Raw genomic sequence first — 21407 nt, 5'->3', positions numbered from 1 at the left:
GCTTAATCGGTACTATATTACAAAAAATGAGTTTAAAAAACTATCTTACCTACTGCAATTAAACTTTTAGTACTTATTGCTGTTTATAAAATACGATTTGGTTCTTACAATGTAAAGAAAACATAATACTTGAAAATAATTGGAAACCAGAAAAAATTACAATAAGCCGAGATTCCTATTTCTGCTCTAATGCTTTGATAATGGGTCAAAGGCAAGGAAAAAAATAAAACCACACATGGAGCTGAACTAATGCAACAATTTCTTGGATAATCCAGTCTCTAATATTATTAGTATCTAAAATTTTAACCAGGCCCAACCTCTCCTCCTAAATAAAGCATTCAAAAGAAATACAACAGGAAGATCACACTGCCATCAATGGTACTAACATTATTTCTTCATGTCTTTTTCTAAAAAGGTAAGCTTGCTTGAAACCACGTTTCAACATCATACACTAGAAATCCCTAAAATTATTAGAAGTGGTCATTCGAAACTCTGCCACTTTTCACAGGTAGCCCACAGATCATAAGTCAACAGTTTCCATTAAACAGCTTTTGTATTGTTATCCAAGAGAGAACCCTCACTGTAATTGTATAATCCTAGTTTCCATTAAGGTAAGTTTTATATTTTTTGCATTTTAATAAAAATCTCAAGAGTTTCTTTGAAATTCACAATTCCTACGTTGCATGTTCCAAATCAGTCTTAAATCAACTCAGTAACATAAAGCAATAATACAGAGATTCTGCTAAAAATATTAAACTTTGAATAAATATTTTAAAGAACTTGACACAGCAATAAGAACATTAAGACAGACCGAGTTTCTAGGGATTCCATTACAGAAATCACTAGAATTTTGAAATAGGGGTTTGTTGCCATGAAACGTGTTTCAAGCATAGTTTTGACAGATAACGTACCTCTTCCACTTCGACCGACAAACCTGAGGTCATTAAATCTTGCAACTTGGTTCTTCATGGCTGCGGTAGCATTTCTAAGCTCAGCCGAGTAGTTTTCATCATTGCCGGCCATCACAGTGACCAGAGTGCCATCTGGAACATCCCCTAGGGCCACCACCTAAACACCAGTCAAGGGACAGATGCAGACATCAGGAATGTTATATATACACTTTTAGGGCATCTGTGTAGTGATTATTCTAAAATTGATTGTATATTCAATGATTATTTTTAGGTTGCAGAGGAATAGCAACGATAACTTAAGCAAAACAACAGAAAAGTTATAATGGGAAGACACTTTTTTTATTATATTTTAGGTTAGTGCAAAAGTAATTGCGATGTTTGCAATTTTTAATTCCAAAAACTGCAATTACATTTGCACCAACCCAACACATTATGCATAACTACATGTAAATTTTCAAATAATGACACATATACTAAATTTACCTAATAAAGCCAGATTAGGTCATATAGCACAGTTGGAACAAGACGAACCATAGCAAGATGTCAAGGATTTTGAGAAGCTATGTCGTCTCCTGCATACAATCATCTCTTCTTAATTCCTCCCATCTGAGAAACACAACAGCCTGTGTTCGTAAGTTTATAATCTAACCCATCTTTTGCTTGCTCAGACTTCCACTAACAGGCTGAACAAGGCCCAGACTTTACTTTTAGAAAACAAAACAGAACAAAACAAAACAAAACAAAAAAATTTATTTCTGCTAGAAGTAGATTTCATCTTGCTGACGATTCTTAAGTCCTTAAACTGTCCCTCTATAGTTCATCTTTGATACCTCCTACTTGCTCTTATTATCTTGAGTTTTACTAGCAATGAATTCCAGCACACAGGAAAAAAAATCAGAAATGTACCCTTCGTTTACTGATTACAAAATCAACAGACCTCAGAAAGACGGGACATTCACTTCTGTGCACTCCCCTCAATTCAGGGGTAGAATTGAGTTGCATTTTGTGTATCTGTGAGTCCTAAGGTGTGTAAACTCATGTCCTCACAGACGCCTGAGGTTTTCTGCTAGCCCAGCTGATCTTGACCAGGAATTTATTCCATGTAACTGAATAAGCATGAAGTCTTATCAGGGATATTAGAGAAAACTGGTAGATACATATTTTTTTATACTCAGGTAGTTAAGAAAATGAATTTCAAAGTAAAATACTCTAAAGAGTATGACCTAAAGATACTTCGAACAATAGTATCAATTTTTTTGATAGAAGGCTATCATTTAGGCCTTCTAGAAACTATTTTCTTGGTCTAGACATTTATTATTGGCTATATTTCCTTTGTTTCTATTTTTCAAAGCAGTCATACAACTTCAAACTGAAATGCCCCAAGCTGTATTTATTCTGATCATTTCTGACATTCTTTATGGTAAAGTCAGTAGTGACATTTATATTACTCATTCCAATTACATCATCATTTTTGGTTGCTGTTTTTGAATTGGTAACAGTAAAGCATTCCTCAACCTACTGTTATCACTCCTTCCTCTGCCTCCTACTTCCCAATTTTTACCTTAATAATTGCTATATAATTTTTTTGTGGTATATATTTTCAGGCCTCTTTTTCTATATGTAAAAAAGGCTGCCATGGACTCACTTGTATGATATCAAAGTCATGTTTCTCAAGATTCCCATTTTCATGATCTGCCTAGCCATCACCCTTTCCCTGTGGCCTCCAGATGACTAGCTATTGCTTTTACTCAGTAGAACTGCTTCAGTCGTTGTGGCACAGAACATGAACTCACTATGAGAGATGAGCATACTTCCAACCCCAAGACTACAGCAGGGCAATCTAGTCTCATTGAAACAGGGAGGCATTTTCCTCTATTTTATCCAACTTGCACTACCAAATGAGGTCTGGGCCTTTTATCTCTCTTTTTAATCCTTTCATTCCAATTGTTGGACATGTTTTCCATAGAGGAGATTTTAAAACTCTGCTATTTATTCCCCGAGCACCCTCTAATTAGCTATTTAGTTCCCATAATAAGTGTGTCTGTTGCCATTTAATTAAGAGCAGTGATACGACAATTCCCTTTTTGTTTTAAAAAGATATCACTAAAATAAATCTCCCTGATCAGTTATTTGGTTATTGTTACTGTGTTTTTTTTTTTCTATTACCAAAAAATGGGCTTGCTTTATTTTGCTCTTTTAAGTCTCTTACAACAAATTTTCCCCTTTTTTTTCATGATTTTCACTTCCTTTTGTAAAGTTAGCGCACGGTGTTGAAATGCCCTTTTTGAACACATTTTTTTACTTCCTCATCCTCCTCTCCCTGTGGTAACCCAGGCTTCTCTGTTTTAGCTCAGTATTCAGAAGGTATACAAGAGACTGCCTCGACGACGTGGGTTTCAAACTGAATAACTCATTGTTGGGTCTGGATCTGTAAAAAGGTGAAAATAAATAACTCTTGTTTTATAACTACAGGAATGGATTCTGAATTATCTGCCTCCTACTGCTGTTCCCCTCACAGTGCTCCAAGCCTGTGCCTCTCTCATCTTTCCAATATTATTCTCATTAGTAATTTGGCAAATTCATGAGACCTTCGCCAAGTCGAAACAAACACAGGATAAAATTATCATGGAGGCTAAATAAGAAAAGGTTGTTGATGTTGGAATTTAAGAAGAAAAAAATTAGAAGTTTAACTCCCACTCCTCTCTCTCTCTTTTTTTTTAAATGCAGCAGAATCAACGATATTTAGGCACCTACATATCATTTACTTGGCCTTGTATTGATCTCTGAGGCATTTTTTTTTTTTTGGTGCGGGGGTGGGGGGCGGGTAAAGGGGAACTATTAAATCCAGGGCAATTTCATTAATAATGTATATTGCCCAATTGTTAACAAGCATACTTAAGCCAGGTTAAGGAAGTTTTTTTTTTTTTTTTTAATTTAAAACTAACATCTGTGCTAATTTGATACAGGTTTTGTCACTGATGGGCAATATGGATAGAATGTAAAAATATCTAACTTCAAACTGAAAAAAAGAAACAACTGGAATGAAAAGCTATAAACAATAGGTAAGGAAACACAAACATTTACATTTTAACACAGACCAAACAGGCAAGAAGGGACTTGCTGGCCAAAGATATCTCATATTTTGTTTTACTTCTCTGTTTTTAAAGTATCAGGAAGTTGGGCCAAATATCAACTCTCTTCTGTACTACATGGACCTCCCAATACTGTTCTTGGCTAGCCTGTTCACAGTTCAAACTGGCATTTTAAACGAATTCTAATTAGGCTGAAATTACAGTTACAATTCATTTACTTCAAATCCCTTAACCTTGCAGTGTTTCAAAGAAGTCTGTGGAGTGGAACATAGAATTCAGCTGAGATGACATTTAAGGCATAGCTAGGGACCGTGATCTTGCCGACAAATATATTACTTATTTCCTTTTTATGAAAAGAATATTACCATCAGAATCCAAGGCCTCTGAACCTCCTTGTTGAAGGCATGTTTACATCTCTGGACTGTGGTGTACCAGAGCCTAAACAAGCTATAATACCATGGTATTACCAAATACATCCTAAGTCATCAAAACAGCTCTTTAGGCTACTTCTGTAAATACAGCAAAACACACAGCAAATGTAAGGTTTTCTTAGTAGTAAAAAACAACTATGTCTCATACTCTATAAATAAAGGTGTTCCATGGGACGGAAGGAGTAGGGGGAGAACAGGTTGGGGTTCAAAATAAGCAAGTAGGGTTATTGTAATCTATTTTAAAGAAAATTCATAATTTTAAATCTCTCTTTAGTTCAGAAGATTGACATAGGGGATTTACCTACAGAACTTCAGGATACTCCTAAGAAGCCCTTCAGTGATCGTTTCATCAATATCATCAGGCCTTATCATTGTTTCACATTTGCTTCTCTTTATCATGGGGAATATAATAATTATTTACTGGTTAACTTCCTAGGGAGATTGCCTGCGGCTTATTTAAGATCCAAATTTTAAAGTAATAATTTCTGTTGAAGCTGCTTGGGAGGTGGTTGGGTGGGCGGATAGAGTGAAGCCAGGGACACACAGTGAATGAGCCCAGGATGTAGGCAGGTTTTGATGTTTTGCTTGCTTTTATCTCTAATGTTTTATCCCTTCACGTTTGCTGTCTCACTGAACATTTTGTCTATTCTTCTAGTTATGCAGTGAGCAGGTCTCCTGGAGGAAGAAGCCTCTTTTTAGGAGGATTCGGGTGGTGACAGATATTAATCAAATGGTCCGATTTCTCTGCTATCCTTTCCTTTCCGCCATATGTTCTCAGGGGACCTGCTTGAATGTTTTTCAAGAGATCTGTATTTTGATTTTTAGTAGCCTATAGATTATCACTCAATAAAACAAATTGTTTTTAAGTGAATTGCCAAAAATCATTTTAAAAAGGAAACTCTATGATTATGGTTTCTGCTAGAAAGAATTCTGACGGCTCATAAAAGCAATATGTATAATTTTTCATTTTTTAGAAGAAAATAAATACTTTCATGTAATGACTTGAGACTCTGAATTGCTCCAATTCCTGAAGATTCTTTATTAATCATTTAGTCTTTTAATATATTTGAGTGTGGGTTCCCTGGCAGAGGAGGGAGTTCAGAAGAGACCCTGATTTTCACCCCAAAGGAAGCCACAAATCTCTTAGAGCCCTAGTGCATTGGGGCAGCCAGGTTTTAATGGCCTTTGGTGGTTATTAGCCCGTCTTGCCTCTGCTCTTTATCTGATAGTGACCCCATGGCCCAACCCTGTTGGGTCCCCTCTCAATGCGGGTGCCCTAAAGAGTCACCGCTGATTCCATTTATGCAAAGGGTTAGAATGATTTAAAAGTAAAATGGTCTCCCAACCCCAAATCTAAGTAAACGGAGGGAGGGAAAAAAGAGTCAAGCAACCCGCCACGTTCCTTCTCCTCATTTCCACCCCTACTAAAAAACAAAACAAAACCAAAAACTGCTTTTAGAAAAGTGAGTGGAAAAAGAGGCAAATCTGTAGACAAAGCCAACTGCAAACTTCGTTTTGTTTTAGAAATCACAATCTAAGTGTGGAAACTGTATAAAGCTTAAAAATAACCCCAATAATACTTTTTAAAAAAGTGAATATTATTCGTTGTAATAAGATCAAGACCCAGCTGAGGCCTGGATCCATAAAAAACTTAATCTCCCCTTAAAGGGGACAATTATTTAACCTTTTTTTTTTTTTAAGTAGCTTTACACTGGGAACCACCTACCACCTGCCTTGATTAGCCCTTTAAATGAACAGGAAATGACCTGCACTGATTTTACTTAGTCGCATCTTTTCAAACCCACCAAAGACAAAACAGAATCTCCACTGCAGAAATTAAATTCCTACTCCTTGCTGCTAGGGTAGTAGGGTGGTTGTTTAGAAACGCCTGGGGTTGTTTTCATATCCCTGTTGAAGGCCAAGGTTTTTAAAGGCAGCTGAAAGCTCTTGGGATGATCAGGGGTGAGAAGTGAAGGGAGACCTTTGGAGCCGCTGCGCTGAAGTCTCCAGCTACGCACCGCCCCCTCCTCTAGCAGGAAAGTGGGCCGCTGGGACCCCCAGCTCTCCAAAGATAACCTCATCACCTTTCGCTGCCCCGGGCTTAATCTAGGTGAGCTGATGATAGCATTCAGAACGGTTCCGGGAAAAGAAACAGGATTCGCTACTTGCGGCTTCTGGCAGGAGCAGGCTAAAAAACTCAGAGAACTCTTCAGAAAACTTTCGCAAACTTAACTACGCCCGCTGTGGACTTTGGACACGCTAATTCCTATAGGGCGGTTGGAGAAGGGGGAAAGAAAATCCCTGACAGTTTCCCTTGTTAGTTTCTTTTCACTGACTTGAAGGCAGAAAAGTCTCACGATTTTATTTCCTGATGCCTTCATGTGAGGAAGACAAAACGGTTTGGGTGTTAATCCAGCGGTAGGGGCAGCAGTAAGTTAGCAGACGGGCTGTCTCTGCCGGGCTGGGTTATAACTTCTTCCACTTTGTATCAAAGCTAAGGCCCCTGCCAGGGAGGTTCCGACCGGCCCCCAGTGGATGTCTTTGGGGGCACCCTGATGTTTTCAGCCCTCCTGGGGGGCCGCCCCAGAAAGCTGAGACGAGTGCCTCCCGAGGGTCGCCACGGCAACACAGCATCCCCCCCGCATCCCAAGCTAGGAAGACCGACCCGGGGCTGCGGGGGCCCCTTTCTAGAATCCGGCCCCGCCCGCCTGGCCGCTGCCCTCGCGGATCTCCCCCCGCCTCGCCGGCCTCCGCCTGTCCTCCCACCACCCTCTCCGGGCCAGTACCTTGAAAGCGATGGGCAGGGTCTTGTTGCAGCGCCAGTGCGTAGGCAGCACGGAGCAGAGGAAGTTGGGGCTGTCGGTGCGCACCAGCTCGCCCGGGTGGTCGGCCAGCACCTCCACCATGCTGCGGTCGCCGCTCCTCAGCTTGCCGGCCAGGGCAGCGCCGGCGTCCGGGGCGCCCAGCGGCAACGCCTCGCTCATCTTGCCTGGGCTCAGCGCGGTGGAAGGCGGCGTGAAGCGGCGGCTCGTGCTGGCATCTACGGGGATACGCATCACAACAAGCCGATTGAGTTAGGACCCTGCAAACAGCTCCTACCAGACGGCGACAGGGGCGCGGATCTTCAGCAAGCAGCTCCCGGGAGACCAACATACACGTTCAGGGGCCTTTATTACTGCGGGGGGGCGGGGGTGGTTAGGGGAGGAGGGAGACTAAGTTACTAACAGTCCAGGAGGGGGAAAAGTTCTGGTTCTGCCGATGGGCCTCCGACCCAGGATGGGCTCCTAGCAACCGACTGCTTAGTGCATTAAAAAGTGGAGACTATCTTCCTCGAATCTTGCTTGCAGAGGTGAAGTTCAGTCTTTGGCTGTTACAAAAGTTCCTGAAGGCAAAATTCTCATACACTTCCTAAAATATTTATGCGAAGAGTAAAACGACCAGCAAACACATTATTTGGAAGTTCCAGTAGTTAATGCCTGTCAGTTTTTTGCAGGTGAGTTTAGTAAAGTCCCAACACAAGTATCTCCCATAACAAGGCCGCTTTTATCATGCAAAACTGGCTTCAGTCCCGAAAAGCAAGAGCTGCGACTTCCAAAGGTCGTGCTACTAATGTATGTGCACGTATATATAAATATATACATATGCTCTACTTCATAAAATATTTACAATACAATCTGTGGAGAATTTAAACACAACAGAAATCCATTAATGTACGCTGCAGATTTTTTTAAGTAGCCTTGAAAATCAGCTTCAGTAGTTGGAGCAGTGCTGAATTAGAAGTACTTGTCATGTTCTCCGTTCTCTCAATGAATTCTGTCAAAACGCTCAGTGCAGAAAATTCAGCGTTTCAAAGATCTTCAGCTAATCTTAAAATAATAATCATAAGAAGAAGGCCCAGTCGATTACACTCAGGGTACTACAGCTCTCCCACATCTGTGAACTCGGGTTTGGGGATGTTGGTTAAGTTTGTGGCTGGTCCTGTGGTTTGGTGGGAGTTGAGCAGCCGCAGAGTCACACACTCGCAAACACGCACTCTTCGGAAGCCAGCCACTATCTACATCAGCTGGGTGACTCAGCCCCGACTCGGGCCGCAGCGAGACGATACTCCTCCACTGTCGCCCAGCGCCCGCCGGTTAGCTGCTCCGAGGCACGAACACCCACGAGTGCCGCGTAACCGCAGCAGGTGGAGCGGGCCTTGAGGGAGGGCTCCGCGGTGCAGATCGAAACAGATCGGGCGGCTCAGGTTACACACGCACGCACACCCCGCCACGCGCACTGCCACGCACACGCAACTTCACGGCTCGCCTCGGACAACAGCGCACTTTCTCCCGCTGTTGTAAAAGGAAAACAATCGGGGAAAAGTTCGCAGCCAGGAACGAAGTTGAAAACATCCAGCCAAGAAGCCAGTTAATTCAAAAGGAAGAAAGAGGGGAAAAACAAAAACAAAAAACAACAAAAAAAAGGAAGGTCCAACGCAGGCCAAGGAGAAGCAGCAGAGGTTGACTTCCTTCTGGCGTCCCTAGGAGCCCCGGGAAGAAGTGCCTGGCGGCGCAGGGCCGGGCAGCGTGGTGCCCTGGCTGGGTCCGGCCGCGGGGCGCCCGTCCCGCCCGCGCCCGCTGGCTCTATGAATGAGAGTGCCTGGAAATGAACGTGCTTTTACTGTAAGCCCAGCCGGAGGAATTCCATTCCCTCAGCTCGTTTGCATAGGGGCGGCCGACGGCCAATCACAGGCCTTTCCGGTATCAGCCAGGGCGCGGCTCGCGGCCGCCGGCTCCTGGAATTGGCCCGCGCGCCCCCGCCGCCGCGCGCTACTGTACGCAGCCCGGGCGGGGAGTCGGCTGCCACCCCCGCGCCGCCCGCGCCCCCGCACCCACGCCTGCATGCTGGCTAGGGGCCCCGCCCGCGTGGGGACCCCTTCCCGCAGCCACACGCGGGCTTGTGCGGCTCCGCGAGTGGACACGGTCCGGAGACCTGGGAAAAGAACGCAGGGCCCGCCGGCCCGAAGAGGGCCCGGCCCCGCGACCCGCTGCAGGCAAGCGCAGTGGCCGCCACGAGGCTCCCGAACCGGGGCTGCAGCCCGCGGGCGGCCCCAGATGCTGCGCGGCTGCTCAGGGCCAGGCCTCCGCTTCCAGGGCGCGGGTGCGACGCGGCCGCGGGGCCCCGGGGAGCCGCTCCGCTCTCCTGCACCGTCCGGCTGGCAGCTGCGGCGAAGCGGTGCTGATTCACTGCAGGAGGCCGGACGGCTGTCCGCGCGTGCCGTTTGCTCTCAGCGTCTTCCCTCGGGTCGGTTTCTGTAATGGGTGTTTTTTACCGCTACGCCTGGGCCGCGGCTTGATCCCGCCGCGCGCCTCACCCTTGCTGTGTGCGCCTCACCCTTGCTGTGTGCGCCAGCGGCCCGCGAGGAGTTTCCTAGTCAGGAAAGACCCCAAGAACGCGCTACTGGAAGGAAAGTTGAAAGCAGCCGCGCGACTTGCTCCCGGGCCTCGTAGCGCCGGCCCCCGCAGCAGCCGGACAGCTCGCTCGGGCCCCGCGTCTACCCTCAGGCTCCCCGGAAGCGGCCCCCGTTCCTCTCCCCGCCCCCGCGCGCGCGAGCGGCCCCAAGTGCGAAACCCACCCCGGCTTCGTGCGCGGGCGGCTGCTTCCCCCTGCGCCAGTCCTCGCGGCGCTGCGGGCATTTTCGCGGAGCTCCGAGGGCCCCGCCCCCAGCCCGGCGCGCGCGGCCAACTCAGACCCCACCCGGCGGGGCCCTCCACGCCCTTTCTGCCGGGCTCTGCTCCTCCCGGGGCCTCTCATTCACCCAAGGGCTGCGACCCAGTCCCTGGACCGCGGCCCCGCTCCACCGCGGGCTTCTTTGCGGTTCCCGCGGAGCCCCTCAATCCAGCTACCCGCGCGGCGGTTCCTCGCCCGACCCCACGGGGCCCCTGACGCCCGCTCCTGTCTCCCGCAGGGCTAGGGTGCTGGGGCCGCTGCCGCGCAGGGACTGTCCCCGGGCGTTGCCGCGGGCCAGGACGCAGGAGGGGGCGGAGGCTGTCTAGCCTGGAGGCCTTTCCCGGGCGGGCCAGGATTGCGCGGAGCTGTCGGGACGCGCCGCGGGCCCGGGCGGTCGCCAGGGGGCAGCAGCCGCCCTCGCTGGACGCCGCGCGCAGCCTCGGGTGCGCCCGGAACGCCCCCGACGGCGCGGGGCTCTGCGGCCCCCTTCGTGGCCTTCAGGGAAGAACTGGAGTTCGAGGAGAAAAGACAGGAAGCCGCCGCCAGAGCCCACTTGAGCTGGAGCGGCCACGGTGCGTCTCCGAGGTTCCATTCTGGAGTCGCAGCCGGCCGGGCTGGGGACTCTCGGACCGGGACTCCCCGCTGTGCAGCCCTGTCGGGGGTCTCTTCCCGAAGTCCCTGTGCCTGGGGCCCGCCTCTGCCCGTTCTTGGGTGTCTGTGCTCCAGGAGCCCGGGCTTCTGGGACTAAGGCGGGCGGCCCGCGGCCTCCACCCCCTCCGGCCTCCGCTCCCCCTGGGCACTGCCAGCACCCGAGTGCAGTTTTGTTTCAATGGACCTGGGGTCTCGGAAAGAAAACTTAGTATGTTTTTCTTTTAAAATGATTTTTTAAGTCTAATTACAGTTGTAAAATCCCCCAGACGTCCACTTTCTAACTCTGTCCCTGAGCAGAGTGCATCGCGCCCGCCCGCCCGCCGGGGCCGCAGCGCCTTTGCCTGTGGCTTCGGACGCGGCCCGCTCGAGAGTCAAATTGTGGGCAAGGGAAATCTTTTCGCCTGCTCTCCAATGCCTTTCTCCGAGATCCTACCCAGGGCTCCTGGGGCCACCCCCAAGTGCATCCCCCGGGACCCTCGAGATGCGGGAGGGAACATGAGGGTGTAGCGGCTCCAAAAGTAGGCTTTGACTCCAGGGGAAATAATAGACTTGGGTGATTTACCCCTCGGAGAGGTCCAGGGAGGCTCCTCTGGGTCTCCGGCCGCTTGCCTAAAACCGTGAACCCTGCGAGGGGGCTGCGAGTCGGACTGGGGCTGCAGTCTCCCAGGAGGGAGTCAAGTTCCCTTATCGAGTAAGGAAAGTTGGTCCCAGCCTTGCATGCACCGAGTTTAGCCTTCAGAGGCAGCGTTGTGGGAGCTGCTCAGCTAGGAGTTTCAATCGATAAATCCCGAGTTTGAAGCCTGACAAAAAGCTGATAGCAATCAAAGCTTTTGCTTCTTGACTCGATGGGATCGCGGGGTATTTGGGTTTCCCGGGAGCGGCGCAGGCTGTAACTGCGCAGCGCGGTGCGCTCTTGAAAACAAGAAACAGACCAACCTCGGCCCCTCCTTACTGAGGATCTAAGATGCATGGAAAGAGGCACTGGCTCGGGGGACAGGGAACCCCTTAGTCTGCCGGGCATTTTACGGAGCCTGCACTCTCAAGGACAGCCATAGCGTGTACGAAGTGAGGAAATTCCTTTCCACCCAGAGCGCTCATTTTAGCGACAATATAGAATTCCCCTTCCTTTGCCTGTCTAAGGGAGAAAGGAAAGGAAACATTCCCAGTTTCGTTGCCAGTGTTTCCCTGGAGTAATGCTAGAATTTACCTTTGCCATAATGCAAAATTTTTTAAAAATACAACGAAGCGATACGTTGGGCGGATGCTACGTGACAGATTTTTCCAAATTTTGTTGCGGGGAGAGGGAGGGAGGAGAATCAAAAAACATTCACAACAGGAATGAAATGTAAGTTTCCGCAGTGGATTTTAAAAGTAGTACTTGCTTAGTTGGAAGAGAAATAATTTAATTGGAAAACAGTAACAGTTCATTGACGTTTTTCTTCTACAACTTTAGGTAAATAACTACAGGTGGTCTCAGAAGATAACTAAATATTTTACACTTTTGCTCTTACAAAAGCCTCCCCAAAATATGCATAAAGATGGGATTAGAATCTCAACAATTCTCTTTAAATTATCCTTTGCGAGCAATATATTTCCAAAATTACATTTGTAAAAATATCATACGTCTAAAAGAATTATTTCTATTTTAAATGACCATTTACATTTTAAAAAACAATGTATCTTGCTATGGTTTGGAACCAAATAGCTGCAGATTGTATTGATGTCACAGGCATGGAAAACAATTTGGATAAGGAGTAACATATATGTACAATTCGCCTGCCATACACACTATCAGTTTTGAACATTGAAATTTAAACATTTTTTTCTTCTGAAGTGGCTTTGAGATTACTTCACTTTTCAAATCTAATTACTATGGGAGGGGGGAGAGCCCTTCGTTCTTCCATTACATCCTTCCTTCATCTGAATGTTTCTGTGGGATGCTATGGTTCATGTGTGATTATTTCACTTTCACTTCATAAATCCATTGTGTACCTCACAAGTAGCAAGCTGAGGACATTGTAAAATTAATCTTTTTAAAATTTAGGAATGCTTAGTAAACATTTTACTCTCATGAACATTTTGCATTACCACTGCTATATAACACAGGTAATAAACTGGGCTGTAAGAGAAGCCACGCTCTATTTTGTTTTTAGAGACTTGTATAGAGACATTTAATAGCAGCAGAATGCACCTATGGTAAACGCTGTAGAACTGAAGGTATCATTTAAGCTTTCATTGAAATATTTTATATGGTATAACATTTACAATATGGAGAACTGCTTTTAAGTATATTGGAATCAGCAAAAACAGCCTTAATTATTTGGTTAAATTATATCACAAGTTATACATAGAGATACATAGATATAAAATCATATACACATATATGAAGGTGCTTATTTTATTTAAAAATATAACTTGGAATGTAACATACCGTGGACGTCTCTAGGAGGATTCATTCCAAGTATGCATTCTGAAATAACAAAGTAGGAAAATAAAAATAATGCAAATTTTAAAATTAACTCTCCCCTGACTTTTTTTTTTTTTTGGCTAGCTCATTTCTTCTCACACTTTTTAGCACTGGAGATTTTTATAGCTTTGACACAAACATGACTTAAAATAGTAAATCACCAAATAAGAAATAAACTGTTCCTTATGCACGTGGTTTTAGGTACCTTCAACCAGTGTTCTCCTTCGCTAGCTAATACTGCATATCTGTTGTAGAATCACCTCTTTTAAGCTCTGTGTGTGGTTAAAATGTGATTTGTTTAATGAAGATTTAAAACATATTTGGAAGGTGTAGGAACATTAGAATTCAAGGTAAAATTAAAACCAAACCCTAACTTAATGCAAAAGCATGTACGATCATTTACTTCCAATGATAGGACATTTTAGAAACATTTTCCCCTGCTTACTCTCCTTCCCTTCTCTCTGCTAGGCAGGCAAATTATTTACATCGAAACCTCTCACAAGTTCTAATAGATTATATCAATTAGTATTAGAAATAATTGTTATATGATAATTCCCAAATATGGATCACTTTATACATTTACAACTATAGGGAAACCCATTAAGCTAAGTCACATGAAGCTCTTTTTCTTTCCTTTGAATATCTACATATAATGTTGTGAATCTGAAATTACTCTATCAGCCTTGTGTATTGATAACAGCACTGAGTCACGAAGAGGAAATACTGTTCTTCAAAGACAGGATTTGAGCATTTCAAATGCTGCAGACCTAAAGCTTTCAACTCCATGCCACAATATTTAGTATGCTGTGTGTGTGTGTGTGTGTGTGTTTAACTTTTAAAATAAGAAAGAGAATTACTTCAGATTTCTAGATGCTGTTTAAATAGGCAGGAAAACAAGATTTGCAGCTTCTTTGGTCTTACATTTTTGCCAAAGTTAAAGGAACAACTAAAATAAGAGGTTCTGAAGGACTGGTCTATGATGAAATATGAAAGGAATTAAATATGTATAGTCTCGAAGGAGCATCCAAAAAAAAAAAAAAAAACCGAGATTGTGGTTTACAAGTAGATAAAATGAATCCATGAAGAGTTTTGCTTTTAAAGAGCAAGGCAGAGAAATAATCATTTACACTGATTGTGAATAAGGTAAGAAATAGCAAATGTATCCTGAAGTTATGTCAGCTCAGTTTTAATAGGTGTTGGGGCAGTGGGGTGGGGGTGTGGCATCCACAACGGTAAGACTGACCAGACAGCACAGCCGGCGGAACCACGCCACCCTGGAAATTCTCTCTTGAGACCCAGAGAAGCTTTTCGTGTCTGAGTCTAAGAAATTGGAGTAGGAGAGCAAGAAAACACAAGTTCATCTACATACCTAATAATTCAGCAATTCAGAGGAAAAAGCCAGGATTTTTTCAACCCAAAAACAAGGGCAAACATGAGGGGATTTTGAAAACTATGGTAACTCTTAAAAATTTTGTTGTGTATCAGCAGCCTTGAGAACACAGCAAATGTGGCTAAATTGGGGAGGGGGAAGGGGTAGAGGGGTGAGAAACTGCTGCCCAGGTGAAGTAGCACCTGTGGAGGTTTGAAGTGATTTACCCATGAAGCTGTTAAAGATGCCAGAACCCAAACTGCAAGAGAGGAGAGGTTGTGTGTGTTTATGACAGCGAACAATGAATCTGGTAGCTCATCCTCCAGCGCGCTCGCTCGCGTGCTCTCTCTCTTTCTCTCTTCCCTACATGCCCCATTGAGTGTAATTATATGCCAGGCAATGGGTGAAGTGCTTTTATATACTTTGCCTGATTTAATCCTTACAAGAACATCATTGCTGTCCCCATTTTACAGATAAGAAGCCTCACCCTTGGAGAGTTCAGGGAGCTTGCGGAAATTCACATTACTCTTGACCTAAACACACACACACACACACACACACACACACACATTCATATCTACATATAGGACCACATGCATAGTAAGCTATGTTCCTTTTTGATCATGATTATTTATTTTTGTGAGTATCCTTGGTAGAGTTCTAAAAAATTAACTCTGATCTCATCTTTCACTTTTATCCTCCGCTGTCTCAGGGTCTGGATCAGAAAGTATCTTGGAAATTCTTCACCATGCAAACCTCCCATCTTTACGAGTCAGATTTTAAAGTCATTTCTGTTATCCACAGAGTTTGAGGAGAAAGCCAAGGTCCATCTGGCTGAGAAGCTTTTACATTGATGATAATATAAAATGGTGTTTTAGTCTTTCCCCCGCTCCACTAGTTCAAAAGGGCATCTTTAGGACTTTTCTAGATACGAGGTATTTGATTCACTTGCCTTCAGCATTCCTTGAACGCTACCTCTGTCCCAGGCAAGGTGCTAGGCTCACTGGTGACAAAGGCCAAACAGATGAGAGAAAAGAAGTGTCATGGCTGCTGGTGGACACATGTCCAGGGTCCCAGGAACTGGTGGGAGGGAATGTAAGAGGAAGAGGGGCCAGCAGCCCCTGGTGGGCTTAGGAAAGGCTTCCTTCCTAGCAGAGGTGATTTTTGACTTGACTTTTGGAGGTTGGGTAGATTTGTAGGTGGTTCAAAGAGCTACAGGAGGGGTTTAGGGAGGTGACGGTGGGATGGGGAGATGGTGCTCTGGGCTGAATAAGCATCATGAGCAAGGGCATGAGTTTATGAAACACATAAGTGTGTCAGTTCCAGTGTGGTTGGGCATAGGTTTGAGACCAGGTTGGTGTGGCAGGGAGGGAGCGTGGCAGCTCACAAATACATGGACATAGGTAGGTCATTGGAAGCACATGCAACCTGAAGAAATGTGAACTTCAACATGAGGGAAACTGATCTGTCAAAGCCAAACTGGGAAATAACAAAATTAATATATATTTTAGAAAAATAAGTCTGTCAACAACAGCTCGGTGAGTTGGAGGGGGTAGAGATGAGGAGTGGGGAGCTACTGCAGTTGTCAGACAAGAGGTCATGAGGATCTGGATTAAGGTAGAAGCAATGGAGATGAAAGAGGGGTTGAGGTGAGGGAGGGTGAGGAGTCCCCCCAACATCTGTCCATTAATAGCAGCGGAGAAGATCAGAAACAGTGGATTTGGAGAGAGACATCGTGATGTCTCTCTGAGCTTTGGATGCCCAGAACAGAATAGGAGCTGCTGGTGGGGAAAACAGAAATTCTGGGGAGAGGTTTCATTTAGAAATAATGAGCTGAACATCCTCAGAATATCTATGGTAGTTTCAGATTGTATCTATGGCACAGTCAAAGTATCTATGGTAGTTTCAGAGACTGTTTCCAGTGAGAAGAGACCATTCACGGGTTCTGGGATTATCAACATTCCAGGGGTGAGCAAAAGAGGGAGCAATCAAGGAGATGGAGCCAGGAAAAGAAAGAGGAGAGAATAAGGAATAAGAATAAAGGAAAATGCAGCTGGGCGCAGTGGCTCATGCCTGTAATCCCAGCACTTTGGGAGGCCAAGGCGAGTGGATCACCTAAGGTCAGGAGTTCAAGACCAGCCTCACCAACATGGTGAAACCCCATCTCTAGTAGAGATGTACAAAAGTACAAAAATTAGCCAGACGTGGTGGTGGACACCTGTAATCCCAGCTATTCGAGAGGCTAAGGCAGGAGAATCACTAGAACCCGGGAGGTGGAGGTTGCAGTGAGCCAAGATTGCACTGTTGCACTCCAGCCTAGGAGACAGGGTGAGACTCCATCTCAAAATAAATAAATAAATAAATAAATAAATAAAATAAAATAAAATAAAATAAAATAAAATAAAATAAAATAAATTTTAAATAAAGAGAAGTAAGAAAAGAATGCTAGGTTTGGAGGAAAGCCATGTCCCAAAGCCCACAAAGGGGCCATGAAAACAAGGACTGAAAATATTCCACTGGATTTGTCTACAGAGTGCCATGTAACCTTTGTCGGAAGAGATTCAGTTGAGTGGCAGCAGCAGAAATGGAGCAGAGAGTAGAAAGCAAATGGAATGTAGGGAAGGAGAGAATGAAACATGTTGGAGGAGGGAGGGAACCTGGTGGGGTAGCAGGAGGAGGGAAAGACCAGTGTTGAGAGGTGTATGTGTATGTGTGCATGTGTGTAAGACGGAAGCAACCTGAGAAAATTAGTGTTTGGCATGTGTATTTTACTGAAGATAAAATTCATCAGCTTCCACTTTAACCCAGGTCTTCCTCTTGTTTTCCCCACTGCACCATCATTCTCCCAGTTTCCAGACTTGGATCCATGAATTGATCTTTGCCCTCATTCAGTCTGTTGCCAAGGGCTCTTTTTTGTTTCTTTGGTTCATAACAATTCAGCCCCCACCTTTCAATTCCTATTGACATCATTCTGGTTCAAGTTCTCATTACCTCTCTGCTGATTTCTTACAAAGATCTCTGAGAAAGGGGGTTCCTGCTAATTGTACACAGTACTTCCAGATAAGTCTCCCACACCATAGTTCTGCCAACCATGTTCTCCTGGGCATCTGGAATTCAATGCAAGGTCTTTAGCACAGTCCTGCAGGATTAAGAGCCACCCTTCCTGTCCTCATCTTGGAGGGGGGCAGATTCTTCTGCCTCAGGTGAAATTGCCTCTCAAAGACCAATCACATGTTTCATCATCACCTCTACATCTCCTGTGTGACTTGAATGATAATGTGTTTTGGGTTATAGCTATTTAAATATATTGGGGGGTGGGGCGGGTGAGAGGAGGTAGTGGAACCACCCCTTCCCTGGCTTCAGGTTTCTATGTGGAACAACATTCCTTAGTGTAAAACTCTTGACCTCTTTTTACACCCTCATTCCTCCTCCACCATAAAAGATTGAATTATCTGGTTAGTAGTGGTGGAAGCAGAAACCAGTTGTAGAAGGCAGAAGCATAAAATGAACCCCTCAAACTTTCCACCCTAATCCCTGGGGCTGGGAATATGATGAGGGATCATGCTCTGGTTATGTCACATGGAAAAAAAAGAGATTTTTTTTTTTTTTTTGTATATGTAATTAAGGTTACTAATCAGTTGGCTTTGAGTCACGCAACAGAGAGATTTTCCTGGTAGCCCTAATCTAATCACAGAAGACCATTATAAACACAGTGTTTTCTCAGGCTGGGACAGAAGTGAAGTCAGCGTTGTAGCTGGAAGACAGAGCAGGCACTTGCAAGAACTAGAGAGCAGCCTCTAGATGCTGGGGGTGACCCCTGGTTGACAGCCAGCAAGGAAATGAGGGCCACCATGCTACAGCCCCATGGAATTGCATTCTGCCAACCACCTGCATGAGCTTGGAGGTGAATTTCTCCCTAAAGCTTTCAAGTAAGGCCTCAGGTTAGCCAACCCCTGGAGTTTTGGCCTTGTGAAGCTCTGAGCAGAGAATCTAGTACAGCACCACCAGATTTCTGACCTGCAGAACTGTGGGCTAAATTTGTTTAAGCTGCTAAGCTTGGCAATTTCCTTGTTTGATAGCAATAAAAAAAAACAAGTACCCTGGGTATGTTCTTTCCCTTTCCTTACTCTTTTGGGGAGACACTGCTTAGGTATTGGTGAGTGAGTCTCCCTACTTCTGGAACTCAGTGGCAGGAAGTCACATACCTAAGCCATGCTCTCCAAAAGTTCTATCAGTGACAAAGCTGGTAGTTTTTATCTCCATCTACTTGACTCCTTTGTCATCTCACTGTTGATTGTGGATCACTGGAGAGCAGAGGTGTTTTTTATGGAGCCTCCTAACAGCGCACTAGATAATTGCCTTAGTCTCTCTAGATTCACTCTCATTCCCACACAAACGCACCAGTGGATTGTGAATACCTTGCCAGTGAGGCTGTGTTTTACTCACCTTTAAATTCCCTAGGCAGTACTGCAGAAAGTAAATGTGTACCTGAGCCCCTGTGAGTCCGGTTAACTACAGAGTCTGCCTCAGCAGGTCTGGGAAGAAGCCTGAGATTCTCGGTTTCCCATAAGCTCCCAGTGATGCCACTGCCGCATCTGGTTCAAGGTTTGCACTCAGAGTTGGAGGATCCAGTATCTCAGATAGAACATTTTTTTGTTTGCTTGTTTGTTTTTTTTTTTTTTTTTTTGAGACAGAGTCTTGCTGTCACCCAGGCTGGAGTGCAGTGGCATGATCCCAGCTGAGTAGCTGGGACTACTGGCATGTGCCACCATGCCCAGATAATTTTTGTATTTTTTGTAAAGATGGGATTTCACCATGTTGTCCAAGCTGGTCTCAAACTCCTGACCTGAAGTGATCTGCACACCTCGGCCTCATAAAGTGTTGAGATTACAGGTGTAAGCCACCACACCCAGTGGAGATTGGACTTTTTAAGTTGTTGTTATGGCCTGAATGTTTGTATCCCTCCAAAATTCACATTGAAACCCTAATCCTCTATGTGCTGCTATGATTAGGGTCTGTGGGAGGTGATTAGATTAAGATGAGGTTGTAAGGCTGGGGTCCTCATGATGGGATTAATGCCCTTATAAGAAAAGACCAGATTGATCTCTCTCTCCCTACCTCCACTGAACCCAATCATGCTGGCACCCTGATCTCAGACTTCCCAACCTCCAGAGCTATGAGGCAATAAATGCCTGCTGTTTAAGGCACCCAGTCTGTGGTATTTTGTTATAGCAGCCTGAGATGACCAAGACAAGTATGGTAATAGAAGTCACCAGTACATCTTCTATCAGGCCTCACAAGGGGCCGCTTTACATACATTAATTATCCCATTTAATTATCGAGCAGTGAGTGGTCCATCATTACTCCCTTCACTTTACAAATGAGGACACTTAAGATTTAGTAATCGGCCCATTCTAAGCCCATCCAGTTTGCCTGCAGAGTGCCCAGTTGTAGCCAGCAGCTTGCAAGATGGTCAAAACATTATATTACCAGTCAGATTTCCTTATTAGATCCTGACAAGTTGCCTTTACACCATGAGGACAGGCTGAGTTCAGAGGCTCAAGCTTCTAACTCCAGTGCTTTGGAAGGCCAAGACTGGATGATTGCTTGAGCACAGAAGTTTGAGACCGGCCTGGGCAACACAGCAAGACCCCATCTCTACAAAAAACAAACAAAAACTATGCGGACGTTCTTTCTTATTCTAGAGCAGCACATCCAATGAGAGTCAGCCGGGCGAGGTGGCTCATGCCTGTAATCCCAGCACTTTGGGAGGCTGAGGCGGGCAGATCACGAGGTCAGGAGATCAAGACCATCCAGCTAACACGATGTAACCCCGTCTCTACTAAAAATACAAAAAATTAGCTGGGCGTGGTGGCAGGCGCCTGTAATCCCAGCTACTCGGGAGGCTGAGGCAGGAGAATGGCATGAACCGGGGACGTGGACGTTGCAGTGAGCTGAGACCGCGCCACTGCACTCCAGCCTCAGCAACAGAGCGAGACTCTATCTCAAAAAACAAAACAAACAAACAAAAAAAGATATAATGAGAGTCATATACATAATTTAAGATTTTCTAGTAGCCACATTAAAAAAGTAAAGAAATGGGCAAAATCAATTGTAATATGTTTTATTTAACCCAATCTACTGAAAACATTGTTATTTGAACATGTAATCAATATGAAAATTATTAATGAGCTATTTTACATTTTCCTTTTTTTTTCTGTACTATGTCTTCAAAAGTCTGTGTGTATTTTACATTTATAGCGCATCTCAATTTGGTTTAGCCACATTGTAAGTGGTCAGTACTCACATGGGGCTAGTGGCGACCATATTGGACAGTACAGTTCTACCAGAACCATTCAAAACGCAATTCACCCTGGATAGCAATTTTGCTACTAGTCTGCTAGTGCTTGAGTGAGCCCTGTTTTTAAACTGCTGTTAGTGAGGACCATTAAATAGTGCATCTTTCTTGACTCATGTTTTTCCTCTGAGCTGTCCTGAAGCGAAGTTCAGAATTTTTATTACAGCATCACTTGATTGACTCAAAGGTGGAAGAACACACATATACAGCAGCAATAACTAGGTTGCAAAGGCCTACTAACCACTGTCAACACCACTAATGCATTTTTACAGCCATGGATAGCCACAAGTTAATCTCACACATTGTTCATTTCCTCTTAACATTCACCAGCCATGCATGCCTCAGCCTATAAAACAGTGCTTTGGTTTCCTTGAGCTCTGAAACAATATTACAAAAGCATCTCCTGTCCCTTTCTTTTC

At 44.9% G+C, this 21407-nt stretch overlaps 1 protein-coding gene and 1 long non-coding RNA gene across 7 annotated transcripts in view; one reads left to right on the top strand and one right to left on the bottom strand.

The window, feature by feature from the left end:
* The window catches only part of RUNX1 (RUNX family transcription factor 1), a 259999-nt gene that overhangs the window by 92498 nt on the left and 146094 nt on the right, over nt 1-21407 (bottom strand). For 3 of the 6 annotated variants that reach the window (XM_023191017.2, XM_023191013.2, XM_023191033.2), the window contains 3 exons: nt 13226-13264; nt 7221-7474; nt 912-1068 (listed from right to left, as the gene is read on the bottom strand). In XM_023191017.2, the coding sequence (XP_023046785.1) occupies nt 912-1068; nt 7221-7474; nt 13226-13264 (450 nt within the window). Of the gene's footprint in view, nt 1-911; nt 1069-7220; nt 7475-10048; nt 10301-13225; nt 13265-21407 lie in introns of those variants that run through there. The other 3 variants (XM_023191027.2, XM_026456034.1, XM_023191021.3) reach the window with 2 other exon arrangements.
* LOC111525613 lies at nt 3281-5440 on the top strand. The gene is made up of 3 exons (XR_002726162.3): nt 3281-3349; nt 3878-3973; nt 4709-5440. It is a non-coding gene; the product is annotated as an uncharacterized LOC111525613 (long non-coding RNA).

This window comes from Piliocolobus tephrosceles, chromosome 19, assembly GCF_002776525.5.
Source record: "Piliocolobus tephrosceles isolate RC106 chromosome 19, ASM277652v3, whole genome shotgun sequence".
Taxonomy (NCBI): domain Eukaryota; kingdom Metazoa; phylum Chordata; class Mammalia; order Primates; family Cercopithecidae; genus Piliocolobus; species Piliocolobus tephrosceles.
Note: the sequence above shows the minus strand (reverse complement) of the source record. Positions and strands in the feature narration are given on the sequence as shown.